General features: G+C 36.0%; 2 protein-coding genes across 2 annotated transcripts; one reads left to right on the top strand and one right to left on the bottom strand.

Moving 5' to 3' along the window:
* Window positions 1-664: 664 nt before the first annotated feature.
* On the bottom strand, window positions 665-1,525 carry LOC101291873. The gene has a single exon (XM_004289497.1). The coding sequence runs from the start codon at window positions 1,523-1,525 to the stop codon at window positions 665-667; it is 861 nt and encodes a 286-aa protein (XP_004289545.1).
* A 1,728-nt stretch (window positions 1,526-3,253) lies between these two features.
* On the top strand, window positions 3,254-11,718 carry LOC101291577 (exopolygalacturonase-like). Its single transcript, XM_004289496.1, has 6 exons — window positions 3,254-3,324; window positions 9,643-9,727; window positions 9,806-10,117; window positions 10,245-10,349; window positions 10,995-11,221; window positions 11,466-11,718. The coding sequence occupies exons 1-6, from the start codon at window positions 3,254-3,256 to the stop codon at window positions 11,716-11,718; spliced, it is 1,053 nt and encodes a 350-aa protein (XP_004289544.1).
* The last annotated feature ends 2,252 nt before the right edge of the window (window positions 11,719-13,970 follow it).

The raw sequence follows: 13,970 nt of genomic DNA, 5'->3' as shown, positions 1-13,970 counted from the left end.
CGGAGCACAGAAAATCAAATGAGTGGACCTATCTCTATGTATCAGCGTGAGTACTACCACAACTTCTTGTTCTATCTATTAATGGTAGGATTGGTAGCGGAAATGTATGTAATGGCCGCTCTGGCATTAGGCTAGTAGTGTAGCACAAATTTCTCAAAATTTAATAACACACCATGCTTGTTTTTTGGATGTGTACAATTTGCATGCATGTATTCAAGTGCTCTTATGTACCTATGCTCTTTTGAGCTTATTTTTATAAAGTAATGTCCTTTTAACTCAAAAAAAAAAAAAAAAAAAATTACACCCCATCATTGGATTTATATTAAATGGTTGTTGAGCATAAATCTCTTGAACAGTCAATGACTAGGTGAACATGACTGATATATAACATATGTTTTTATCATGAAGATTATAATCTTTTTTTTTGTTACCATCATCACTATACCCACATGACCAACATCTTTGTAGTATATGTTGCATGAACAGCCAAGACTCTTACTTATACTTAACTATAACCACCTAGTAAAACCAATTTAGTACTTAAACCCGATGAAACTAAACTTTCACCTCTTGTATGATAATTAAACCGAAGAAAAAAACAGACAACTGAATGATTTGCAATATTCTTTGGAAGTCTGAGGGAGCCATTGAATGCTGGAAATTTTCACTGAGGGGGGCCGGGGGCAAAAGATCTGGTAAGATCATCAGACCACTGAGTTGAGTTTATAGAAGCATCAGCACTGCTAGTGGTACCAGTGTTGTTTCCAATGGTGGCACTCCACATAGCGTTTTGACCAGTTGAGACTACAACATTAGTAGTAGAAGCATGAGATTTGCTAATGAAGCTCTCATGCCAATCAGTCATAACACCACTCGACCTGGTTGGTTGAAGTAACATGCCTCGATGATCCTTAGATGGGTACAGAGTTGAAGGCTCCATGTTGCTCCTAAAAAGATGGTTTTGCATGTGACGTTGGCCAGAGGAAGGGATGGCATTGAAGCCATGAAGTAACCCCAAATTTGAAGCACCACCACCTAAACCCAATTGGCTAGAACCCCCAAGATGGGTGATGTTTTGACTAAAAGGCATAGATGTCAAATACCCAGCACCACCTAGATAGTATTGGGAGCCAGGTAGAGAGTTCAGGGTAGCTGATGGCCCTGATGACATCATCAATGACCTTTGATGGTGGTCTTGTGGTTGTTGGTGCGGTTGGATAAACACCGAGCGAGAGGATGATGTGGAGGACATGGTCTTGGCACGCTTGCCTTTCCGGCAGCCCCCACCGACAGGGACATTTCGGAGGGTCCCACCCTGGGTCCAGTACCTCCTACACGCCTTGCAGAAGTAGCGGGGCTGGGAAAGGCTGTAGTTATTGTAGTAGCAGAACTTGGTGTTGTGAGACTCGCACCTCGGACACTTTTGAGGTTCATGGTGGTGTTGTTGTCCATGTTGTTGTTGTTGTTGGTTTACCTTTTCGTCTTGATTGTTATGTTGTTGCGGTTGGTCTTGCTCTCCCTGCATATCTGCTAATCGATCTCCAAGCTCTTATATGAAATTTGACTACAGAATAAGAGACCTAAGAAGATGTGATGATGGTGGTGGGGTGGATGCCTTACCATGCAGCTTGTTATAAGGATGGGGGACATGAGTGTTGCTCTACTCAACAGGCTCAGCGTGTCTATCACTGGCCCTTGTGAATCTATACTAAACAACCAAACCCGATACTGCAAAACAAAGGGCGTTTACGATACAGTTTTTTCTAATTTCAGTACTCTGATCTTGTTCATATATGAATGCTAGCTCTTCTCTTTCTGGTCCACCTACCCCACACCACTATACGAAAACCTAGGGGAGGTACGATCCAGTACTAATTAATCCGACATTTATACAAAATAGACAAGATCATTAAGGATACAATATCTCACATATGAAGCAAAATCCAATTGGAGATATTTTCCAATCTATCTCGGTCTTGTTTGTAGAATAATAAGGTGTCAAGAGAGTGAGAGAGACAAAATCCGATCGACCTTGCCTTTTGACAGAGGGGATTGTGTTGTGCATAAATCCTCGGTAGCAAAGAGATAAAATGTCAGTCTTTGTTAATCTATGGGAGGTAGATAATATAACAAAACCAGATATAATTATACCGATCAGATATGGCTTTGTTTGTTGCATGAACATATGGAAGTCAATTAATATCAGCATTGGTCAAAGCAGAAATAAACATGTTAGAAAATCAATGTTGATTGCATTCGGATATTTTTATTAGTAATTGCATAGATTTTGCAGTATCTTTATTATTAGTTGGATAGATTTGATATTTATTTTGTTAGTTTTCCATTTATGTATTTTTCTAATTTTTATTCAGACTCTTATGCTATTTAAGCAAGAGGTTGTCATCTTTGTAATGTAACTAGTGTTAGCATTATAATGAAAATATAGCCGCTTTGTAATGTAACTGGTATCAGCATTATAATGAGTTGTGTTTACATTTTTGGGATATGTGTTATTACCTTTGGCCTATGCTTTAGAACCCTTCAAAACAATCAAGATGCGTACCAAGAAGAAGTTGTGTTATTACATTTTTGGGATATGTGGTAATGGATGTTTTCTTTTTACTAGGTGTGGGGGTATAAAATTTCGGCTTGGACCCCCATTTAATGAATTAGGCCAGAACGATGGTCAAAACCCAAAATGAACACTATCATGATAAACAACATGAAACATGATCGTTCATAGAGAACATGCTTCTCCCACTACTCCCACTACAACGGGAAGTGAGGACCAAGAAATAAAAGGTCAATAAATTCACACGCTTATGGGGAGGAAGAGAGGAGGATGAAGAAGGAGGAACAATCAGGAGTAATAACAACGGTACCTCTTTCCTTTGATAGATTGTCGTATGGATGCGTCCAAGGCTTCTCGAATATCAAAGGAGTGAGATTTATGTTGGGAAATCTCTCTCCCAAAATTTTTTGCACCAACAGTTGGCGCCGTCTGTGGGAAACGAAAAACAAAAGCCGTGAGATTATAGTAAAGAGCCATGGACGCAGCCATTGACGCTAGGGAAGGCAGAAGTTCATCATAGATAAGAAAGATTCTCAGTCTCTTCTCTAATTAATTCATCTTCTGGAATACTTGCTTAAAAGTTTTAGTTGCGGGAGATATATTGCTCAAAGATTTGATTTCTAGGGTTTTAGTCGCAGGAGACATGGTTCAAAGATGTACGTGTAGGAAAGCTATACAGGAATGAAGCATCTGGGCGAGGACATCAATTGTAGCGCAAACGGGGATAACGCCGCCATCACCGTGGCTTCTACGTCAGCGGTCGGCACCAAGAGGGACAACAATGACACAACGACAAATGTCTAAAGACGAGCCCTACGAGGCTCCGATGCACTTGCAAAAACTTGTTCACCCTGAGACAACCCGAAGGGAGATTAAACTCTTTCTTACCTACAATCTAGCATTGCATATATGACTCGTTTCAATTTGTTTACAAGAATATGTTTCTGGGCCCTAACCATGAATCTTGGCAAGTGTAAAACGGAACTCATGTAGGTTACTAGTCAATAACTTATTTTCTCAAACGAGTGAGCAACTGAGCATGTACCATGGGATTGGGGGCATTCCCCTCATCAGATCAAGCAAAGACTTCATAATCAGCAGATAATGATCGACCGACATCTCTCAGGGGGCATAGCATGAAACCTTTCAAATTATATATAACTAGTAACTCACCCATGTGTTTTGATAACTGGTCATAGGTACGTATACATGAGATATTTATCATTTTGATTCAAGAAGGGTAACGTAGACAGTAAGGCATGTTAGTTTGAGAACATTGGTTCATGTATAATTTTTCTTAAATCTAAAGCTTATGAATTGTTGGTATAACGTACGATATGCAAGATTTTTATTGCTGTTTGATATGTATTGTTTGTATAAATGATGTCTATCTTCTCTTATTCCAAGGCTATGCAAATCCGAATTCACTGTGATTGACAAACGGTGGTCTAGAGTATATATATGCTTAGGTTCATCTAATAACTAGCTACCACATATGCTTTGTGTTTTATGAGTTATCTTTTTAACTCTGCATCAAAGCATATTACATGATCTATATATGATCCTTTGTTCTTAATTTCTTATCATTAGATGCTCAGTTCTGGAAAATGAGGAGCTTACATGTATAATTATATATGTGTGTGTATTTGTCTCAAAGATTTATGTGTTCACAAAATCATATATTTCTAGTGTGTGTTGAAGTTGATGAACCAAATTAGGTCATATGTGAATGACACATATGACCTGTTTATGACCTATTTTTACTAGATATATTTCAATGACATCTTATACGGTTCTCATCGATTAAATTGATTTAAAGATGCTGATGAAATCAATACTTTTTTTTATATATGTTTCTAGTTACTTTGAGCAACCTCCGCATTACTTGATTTGCATGATTATCACTGCTCATATCAATTATGCTTTTGCTTAATGTGATTATATATGTGTGTGTGTGTCGATATATACATGCGATTGTTTTGATATACTATCTATTATGGTGATGATTTTCTATGTGCAGCTTTGAGGGAAAAATAAATGAATATCAGGATATGGTAACAGTAGGAAATGAGCCTCTTTTAATCTTCCTGTTCATCCAGACCATGTGTTTGCATTGGATTATATTATATCATAGGGTTTTCGATTGATTTTTATTTGGAAGCCTGAGTTTAACGTACTGGTGAATGTTGCAGCTGTGGTGGAATTTTGTGTTAGCCTATGGGAAGGTTTCGATTATTCAGGTATTCACTGGTGGATACAAGTTGACATTACAAATGCTTAAGATTGGGGCAGCATGTTTTGACAGAGTCGTAGCTAAACTCGTAACGGTATCTTGACAAGGGAGGTGAATGAAAAACTCTTATTTATGAATAAGAGTTATCGCATTATATTAAATTCTTCATAATTATTTTGCTTATACGCATATCACATGATTTTTCGATTTTAAGACCTCCTTTAAGGCATTCAATGATAATGATTTGTCTCCGGAAGTTAAAATGAAATCGCAGTCCAAGAGACAGTAAATGAAATCGCAGTCTAAGAGACAGTAAATGATATCGCAGTCTAAGAGACAGTAAATGATATCGCAGTCCAAGAGACAGTAAATGATATCGCAGTCCAAGAGACAGTAAATGAAATCGCAGTCCAAGAGACAGTAAATGAAATGCAGTCCAAGAGACATTAAATGATTCGAAATTCTAAACATGATCAATGAATTCGGCTCTATGTTGGAGAAGAAGGTCTGGCAGGTTTGAGTCTGCATTGAGTGCGTCTCCTATATGAAAGTTCTGAACCACATTCAATGACTCAATTGGTTGGTGTTTAAGTTCTTGAAGGTATATATGAATTCATGTAGCACCTCAACTCCCTTTAGACAAGTTGGACCTTATTACTCATGGCATGAATCGATTTGTTTGTTTTGTATGAAAACAAAATTGGTACTCTTATACATGCAGTGCATTGTGTCTTGTATGATCTTTCATGTATTTTCTTTTAGATTGAAATATTTATGGCAAGTTCTGTGGCTTCCTAGCTATATGCATGATCTTTGATCAATCTACAGATATCTATTGATTAATTTGAATAGGTAGTCAAAATAACGAGACTTGTCTTTTACTTGATCAAAGCATATGTTTTTTTTCTTATCTTCTGTATCATAAACGTATGTTAACATGTATATATGTTTAGATCATGCACTGCCATTGATAATTTGATATCATAGATGAGAGTAATTATTGCTAGTTGAGTGAGTTTCATACACACTTTAACATTAGCATGATATATGCATGTAGATCCAGGTCTTAAAAACTAAGTGCATATTGTTATCCATGATTATGGTTATGATCGATGTTTATTAATGATTCTATGTGTTTAGAACAATCTGTGTATGTATTTGATTTCATTACGATTGCTCAAATACCTGCAATTTTTGCAAAGCATATATAGGTACCGATCCTGTAAACTCAATGTATAAAGTACTTTCAATGATATAGTATTAGTAAATGAGGTACTTGTTTTGTTACATATGTATGTTGGTATACTATAGACTGGGGTGGTGTTTTCTATGTACAGCTTTGTGTGACAATTGATTGAATATTTGAATGGTTTATGATCAATGGAGGCAACAGCGAATGAGTCTCATCTGTCTTCTAATCTTCCAATTTCTCTAACCCATATCTTTAGTGGAATTTTGTGTTGGTTTCGATTTTTCAGCTATTCAATGCTAAAAGCAGATTGGCACTACAAAAGCTTCAATTGGGGGCAATATCTTTTGAAGGCAAGTTAAAGTTATCGCATTATATAAAGATTTTGCTAATTATTTCGCTATTGCATATGACATGATTTTCGATTTATGAGACATCCACGGAGGCATTAAAACACTAAAAGATACGCAGTCCACGAGACAGTAAATGATTCGAAATTCATGAGATATTCGTCCCCGGACGTTAAATGATTCGAAATTCACGAAACATGATATGATATTCTAATCCTTTTCCAAGAGTTAGTAAAAGCATGTAGTAGTTCCTATTTGTCCTCATATACTAATGTTTTGTTTTTATGTGTTTTTCCTTCCCGCACTCGGAGCTCGTACGGAAAGGAAAAAGGGGACATTATGGGGGTACAAAGTTTCGGCTTGGACCCCCATTTAATGAATTAGGCCCGATCGATGGTCAAAGCCCAAGATGAACACTATCATGATAAACAACATGAAACATGATCGTTCATAGAGAACATGCCTCTCCCACCACTCCCACTACTCCCACTACAACGGGAAGTGAGGACCGAGAAATAAAAGGTCAATAAATTCACACGTTTATGGGGAGGAAGAGAGGAGGATGAAGAAGGAGGAACAATCAGGAGTAATAACAACGGTACCTCTTTCCTTTGATAGATTGTCGTATGGATGCGTCCAAGGCTTCTCGAAGATCAAATGAGTGAGATTTATGTTGGAAAATCTCTCTCCCAAAATTTTTTGCACCAACACTAGGTTTATCCGCAGCCTTACCCAAAATTTTTTCTTCATCTAGTCGATCTGTAGTGTGACAATAATAAGGTTCTTCAAAGAGGTCTTTCGTGATGGTCTTGCCTTGCTGCAAACAATCAAGATGAGTTCTCTTCTTCTTGGTACGCACCTATTGAAAACTTCTCTTTGCTACTAGAGGTTCTAGAGATAATTGACAATTGAGGATGTGGTGATAAGTGGTCGAAAATGCGTACATTTTTGTAAAACATAAAGTGAACAAGATTGAGAAAAGAGAGAAATGACTCAGAGAATGAATAGAATATTTTGTATATTATTGAGAAGATGACCATCTTTTATCTAGAGATGGAATTGAGATGTAAATTAATTACAAGAATATTATTCCTAGTCAGCTAGTTACAAAAATGTCTAATAACTAATAACTATTTACAACACTCTCCTTTGTGTATTCTCTATCGTTATCTTACTCTGATATGTGTTTCGGGTGTTGCCTCATCAAAAACCTTACCAAGTAATATAAACCTTGTGAAAAAAGCAATCCTAATCGAAGATGAGAAAGAGTGCACTAGTTCCAAAAATGTTGTAACATAATTATATATGGATCATGCTCTTACAAAACTTAAAAGACAAAATACTATCACTTTCTTATACTTTGAAGGTCTCGACAGTTTAATCCTTGTTTTCTCAAGTTCAACCAACTACTTCTTATTCTATCCAACCTCACACAATATATATATATATATATATATATATATATATATCAACAACTTCTCATTCTATCCAACCTCACACAATATATATATATATATATATTCCATCCATTACTTGTCTGTATAATACCGTTGTTAAGTCGGTGACCTGGCGTGTATTACTGTTTTTCTATGTCCACACTCCACACAAATGGAGGCATGCCATGTCTAAGAAAGAAAATTACTATAACACCCCATGTCTACAACCTTCTTTCATGAAGAGAGAGAAAGAGGGTCTGGATTTCCTATCTACCATGACTAGTCTTTAGTACCCGACCGCTTACACTACTCATACCTTCCTCGCCGCCGCTCCCCTTCACCGTCATCGTCCATTACCGTTGTCGTCATTGTCCGCAGATCTTAACCAAAAGAGCTTGTTTATACTCTTGGAAATGGAACTCGTTGAACCATGACTAGTCTCCAGTACCCGACCGCTTACACCGTTCATACCTTCCTCTCCGCCACTCCCCTTCACCGCTTGCCACCCCACTATGCATCATCCATCACCGTCGTCGTCACTGTCCGTAGATCTTAACCAAAAGAGCTTGTTTATACTCTTGGAAATGGAACTCATTGAACCTTCATATGTAGGAAGTTTAGATAGACTGAGCTTCAATGTAAGATTAAACACATCTCGAGGTTGGTCAAGAATCTGCACTATCAATGCATAAGCAATCTTCATATCCTCTATAGCCCTAGCAGATAGCTTGAGAGAGTTTTACAAGATTTCAAATTTTGGGGCTTTTCTGGAATATCAAGAAATGGGTTACGGGTTTAGATCGAATAAAAAATGAGCCTAATAGGCTTAGGATATTGACAACATTTTACAATTGGAGGAGGCAACACATGACGTATCAGTTGACACGTCACAAAGTTAATGGTCACTTTATATGGAAACGTTAGTAATGGACCACATTTTGTGAGACTGGATAGTATATAAGGAATGAATAGTTAAAAATAAGAAAGTGATGATTAAACTGTCGAGTCCCTCAAACTACAAGAAGTAACTAGTAATTTTTCAAAAATTAACCAAATTGAGAAGAATATTTCTTTTATTAAAAAAAATAAACATTTTGTTCATGTTCCATCATTATGTTCTTTTTTGTTTTACTTTATTTCAATAAATTCTCCTTGCTTTTTCAATATTTAATGCCAACAACATTCTAACTGAGGCTAAAACATGGAGAAAAAAAAATGCAAAAGTTTATATTGCAATTTAGAAATGTGATTCTCCTCGCATGGAATCCACCAACTTCTCATCTCTAAATCGATGCAACGAAGTACGAACTATTTAAATGTAGCTGTGATAGTGTTAACTAAATTCAACCTATGATTATGGTAGCTGATAGGGGAGTCATAGGACGGGTGCGCTCCCAATTTTGATGACTTTGGTCATGGGTTTTGGGTTTTACTTAGAGGGACTGAAGCCTACGTGCATGAAGCTAGCACTTTGTAAAACATTTTAACCAATTGTTAAACAAACCTTTTTTGAACATACTATATGAGCTAGATTCTAACTATATAGTATGTTCAACAACCAAAAAACAAACTTAATGAATTGTTTAATAGTCACACATCTTTGGTGATTACCAATAATAGGATAGGGTTGAACAACATTGTAATTGTCTCACACAAATGAATCGAAAAGACTTTATGGTTGGTTAATTTAATTGTGTTAAGCTTCCCAACTTGATTATAAAATGATCTTTAACATAGAGAGGAGTTTCATCAACAATTCAAACAATAAAGAAGAATAAAGCTTTGCAAAAACATCAACATGGATCTCACACTCGTCATGAGTATATTATCAATAATAATGTTTTATCCTCAACACATCCAAGAACATCTAGAGAGCTTTTAACTGCTTGTGACTTCGACGTGACCGGTGTGAAATACGGTGGAAAGCCCGATTATGATATTACTGAGGTAATTAAATGAATTTTTGTGTATGTAATTAAGTTCTACAATATTGAATTGCCAGTTTTAATTTTTCTTTATATTTAGGCTTTAGCAAATGCATGGAAAGATGCATGTGCATCAACATCAGCAAGTAAAGTTCTTGTTCCAAATGGGACATACAAACTAAAAGAAGCAAGTTTCAAAGGTCCATGTAAGGCACCTATTGAGCTTCAAGTCCAAGGCACATTAGAGGCGCCACAGGCCAGCGCCCAACTATCAAAACCAGATACTTGGATTGAATTTTCCAATCTTGATAATTTCACACTATTGGGTGGTGGAACCTTTGATGGCCAAGGACAAAAAGCTTGGTTGGCCAATGATTGCCACAAAAACTCAAAGTGCACATCTATTGCCATTGTAAGTTAGTATATTTATCACGCATTTCTTTTTTTATTGTATTCCAAGATAATGCATTTTACTTAAATATATGTTATTAATTGACCTCTTTTGATAATATGTTGTATTGCTTTCTTAATATATGTAGAATATGAGATTCCACTCTGTCAAAAACTCGTTAGTTAAGGATGTAACTTCACTTAACAGCAAGAACTTTCACGTTAACATAATAGGGTGCGAGCAACCAAGGCCAGTCCTGGCCCAGTGCACCCAGTGCGATAGTACTAGGCCCTAAACAAAAATGGCATAAACCAAGCCTTAATTACACCTCAGTTCTCCTAATCTTTGCCAAATTCTGCTTCAATTAATAATTAAGTCTGTCTTTTATGGATTGAGGTTTAGGAGCTAGTAACAACAGGAGACTAACGTTTTTACAGAAAAAAATTAGTGGCTCACATGTTTGCTATTTGTAGTTTCTCATTATTTCTTTCTATTAGAATAACTTTTTCTTTTGCATGGATTAGAAATTTAAAACAACTCTGTCATTCACTCTAAAAAAAAGAAATATCTATTTTTCCTTATCAAATGAGAATACAATAAATTTAACATATACATATATTTACATAATTAAGAGAAAACATTATTACTTCTTATGCCCAATTCTATTTGGTCTAGCGGCATAGTTTCATCTTAATAGGTAGGAGGTTGTGAGTTCAATTCACGAAGTTGTAACATGCGATAAAAAAAAATGTTTCTTATAACAATATTAAGATTAAGAGTATATTAATAGGTTTAAAACCAACAAAAAAAAGTATTTTTATGATAAAATTTTTAGAATAAGGGACACAATTTTTTTTTCCGCACCAGGCCTTCAATTCTTCAGGACCGACCCTGCGAGCAACTTACATTCCAACATTTCACGGTAATTGCACCGGAAAATAGCACTAACACAGATGAAATACATATCGGGCGCTCGACTAGGGTTAACATCACTGATTCGGACATCAAAACAGGAGACAATTGCATTTCAATTGGTGATGGCACCAAGCAACTAACAGTAACTAACGTAACTTGTGGACCAGGCCATGGAATAAGCATTGGAAGTCTTGGAAAGTACCAAAACAGGTACTCCCCATACCAAGCATATTATAATAAGTCTACCTAAAATTAAAAGAATTATAGACTAGTGAACTTCATAATCAATATCGTCATCCTTCACCTACAGCTAAGGAACCAGAAGAATCCTTCAGGCACTTGATGGGGTTTAACAAGTGTAACACTCATATTTTACAAATGTCATTATAACCTAGGTCTTTGGAATTAGCCACATAAAATCGACTATATCAAATTACGTGATTTTAATTTGTAGCTTTTCTTGTTTGAAGGCTCCATCAAAAGTCAAGATCAGCAATGTGAGTTTTAAGAACATTAGAGGGACGTCTTCCACTCCGGTGGCCGTGAAGATTGCATGCGCCACGGGATTACCATGCGAGAAGGTGGAGATGACGGATATTGATCTCAAATACAGTGGAAATGAAGGCTCTATTACGTCTCAGTGCTCTAATGTAAAACCCACAGTTACTCGAGTGGCAAATACTCTTGCTTGTGCTACCAAGCCTTGATAGAAGAATGCCTAAGAGGCTTTGGGTAGGATCATCAATTCGATCAGACAAGTATCTTTGCGGCTTGTGTTCATATACACTTTTGGGTGTGTCATTTTAGTTCTATATGTGCATAATGTAAAGGGGGATTTCCATGTAAATTGTCAAATTAGGTGAGTTGAGTACATTGCCCTTTTGCGAAAACATGTATGAGGGATGATCAGCAGAGGATCTTCTTACTTTAAGAAATTGAAGATTTTTCTTATTTTACACTAACTCCGTTTTGTCAACACCCTCGTTGGAGCTCTCCTGGATTTCATAAGCGGATTGCCAAAGAAGGTGCATGAGCCCCGGATGATTGAAAAGCGGCTTGCTTCATTGCATTCATATGAATTCTTTGTATAAAATTCAATGGTCACAACCCCTCATCTTTTATTTTTCTATGCGAGAACTACAAACAATCAACAAATTCCATAATCATTTGGTCATTTAAACGTGTAAATATATGTAGTCCCATAGGTAAAATAAAAACAAGCACTGTGCTTGTTAAATGGTTAATTATTGTTCAATATGAGTAAATTTTTGTATGATTCATATGTTTGTAAGTACCTGGGAAAGAGTAGTGTAATTTTGATTATCAAAACTTCAAAGGACTTGCCAAAAATAAAATCATCCTCCGTTTTTAGAATTTTAGGTTTAAGGATGTCCTTGATTTTCCTTATATACTATACACACACATAAACATACAGTACTCCTCTTAGCATTGTTAAGAATTCACAATGCAGTGTGGAATATGAACCATATATAAGCCCCAACTCTTGCTGATTCTGTGGAGTGAGAATGGTGAATCAAAGGGTAGAACAATACAAGTTACAAGTAAATCAATTCTAAGGACGTAATTTTGGGAATTCATCTCAGAAATCATAGACAATTTTAATCTGATAGCTGTTGAACATAGGAAAATGATTAAATCACACTAGAGTTCGAATGTTTACCACTTACCAGATCTAAGCGGTAAACTGCGAGGCCAGTACACCGAAAGCGTTTGCTGAAGAGAAATTTTGAAAATGACCATTGTTTGATCACCAAGTTGATTTTTAACCTTGTTTTTTAATTTTTAATTTAGTTAAAAAAATAGTCTTTTAAGAGTATAGAATGTCTTTATTGCCTATTAAGAAACCACTAGCTTTAAAACCCGCGCTTCGCGCGTGCGTGGTTACATCCCAAAGTTAAAATGAGACCATACCAAGAAACCAAATATGGATATGGTTGAAGGTTTTCGTCGATATGATGTTACATTCTATCATACATATTTTGGTATATATACTACACAAAATATTTGATGTTACATTCTATCATACATCATACAGCTAGAGCAGCTAGAACATGGTTGTTTCTATGTTCTAGAACATGGTTGCTTCGCGCGTGCAGAAGGACTTTTTTCGTGCCTGCTAAATGTTTGGTTGTTATGCCACTGTTTATACTCTATAACCCTCAGTCGATAATGTGTCTTAACCTTATACTTACTAATCATATTAATTATACATTTACATTGACATGCAAATAATTTGAAACACAAATCGATAACCAAAACCATCTTTTTTGCTAAGTTGTGTATATTCATTGTACATGTAAGCATGCAAATAATTTCAAACACAAACTGCTAAGGAATGCAACCTTTACAAATCTGATAGTTGTAACCTTTAAACAATCAATGCAGCTGCTATGGAATGCAACTTTACAAATCAGATTGTAGGGAAACAGATATGTAGTTTCCAATACCCAATCAAACCAAAGAAGCCAGGTCTCTTGAAAATAGACAATGATGATAAAAAAGTAAAAAGAAGTACCAAGTTTTAACATGAAAGAGACTCATTTATCTTTTAGAGCAAAGCTTGATTTCAAGCTACCAAATTTCATATTACAGAATTCTTACAGAACCCTAAATTACAATTCTTTCAGTTTTAACTATAATTGCAAATATGAGCAATCATATTAGCATTTCTAACAATTCTGACCACAATTCCCATACATGCCAATCCAAATTAATAAGCTGAGAATACAAAAAACTGGAATTATGAATTCAAAGTCATATATATGGCTACTGGTTTCACTTCAGGGCATACTGATCGAGGTGGGAGTCTTTTTTACAAAAAAACATCAACAATATCTAGCTGACTTGCATCAATACACCAAAAGGATATCTGAAGGTTTCAAAGGCAAACATGGTTAATTAAATCCCACATGCCCAAAAATCTAAAGTGTCACCACAT

This window comes from Fragaria vesca, linkage group LG1 (genome assembly GCF_000184155.1).
Source record: "Fragaria vesca subsp. vesca linkage group LG1, FraVesHawaii_1.0, whole genome shotgun sequence".
Lineage (NCBI taxonomy): Eukaryota > Viridiplantae > Streptophyta > Magnoliopsida > Rosales > Rosaceae > Fragaria > Fragaria vesca.
The sequence above is the reverse complement of the archived record's forward strand: the minus strand, read 5'-3'. Positions and strand labels throughout refer to the sequence as shown.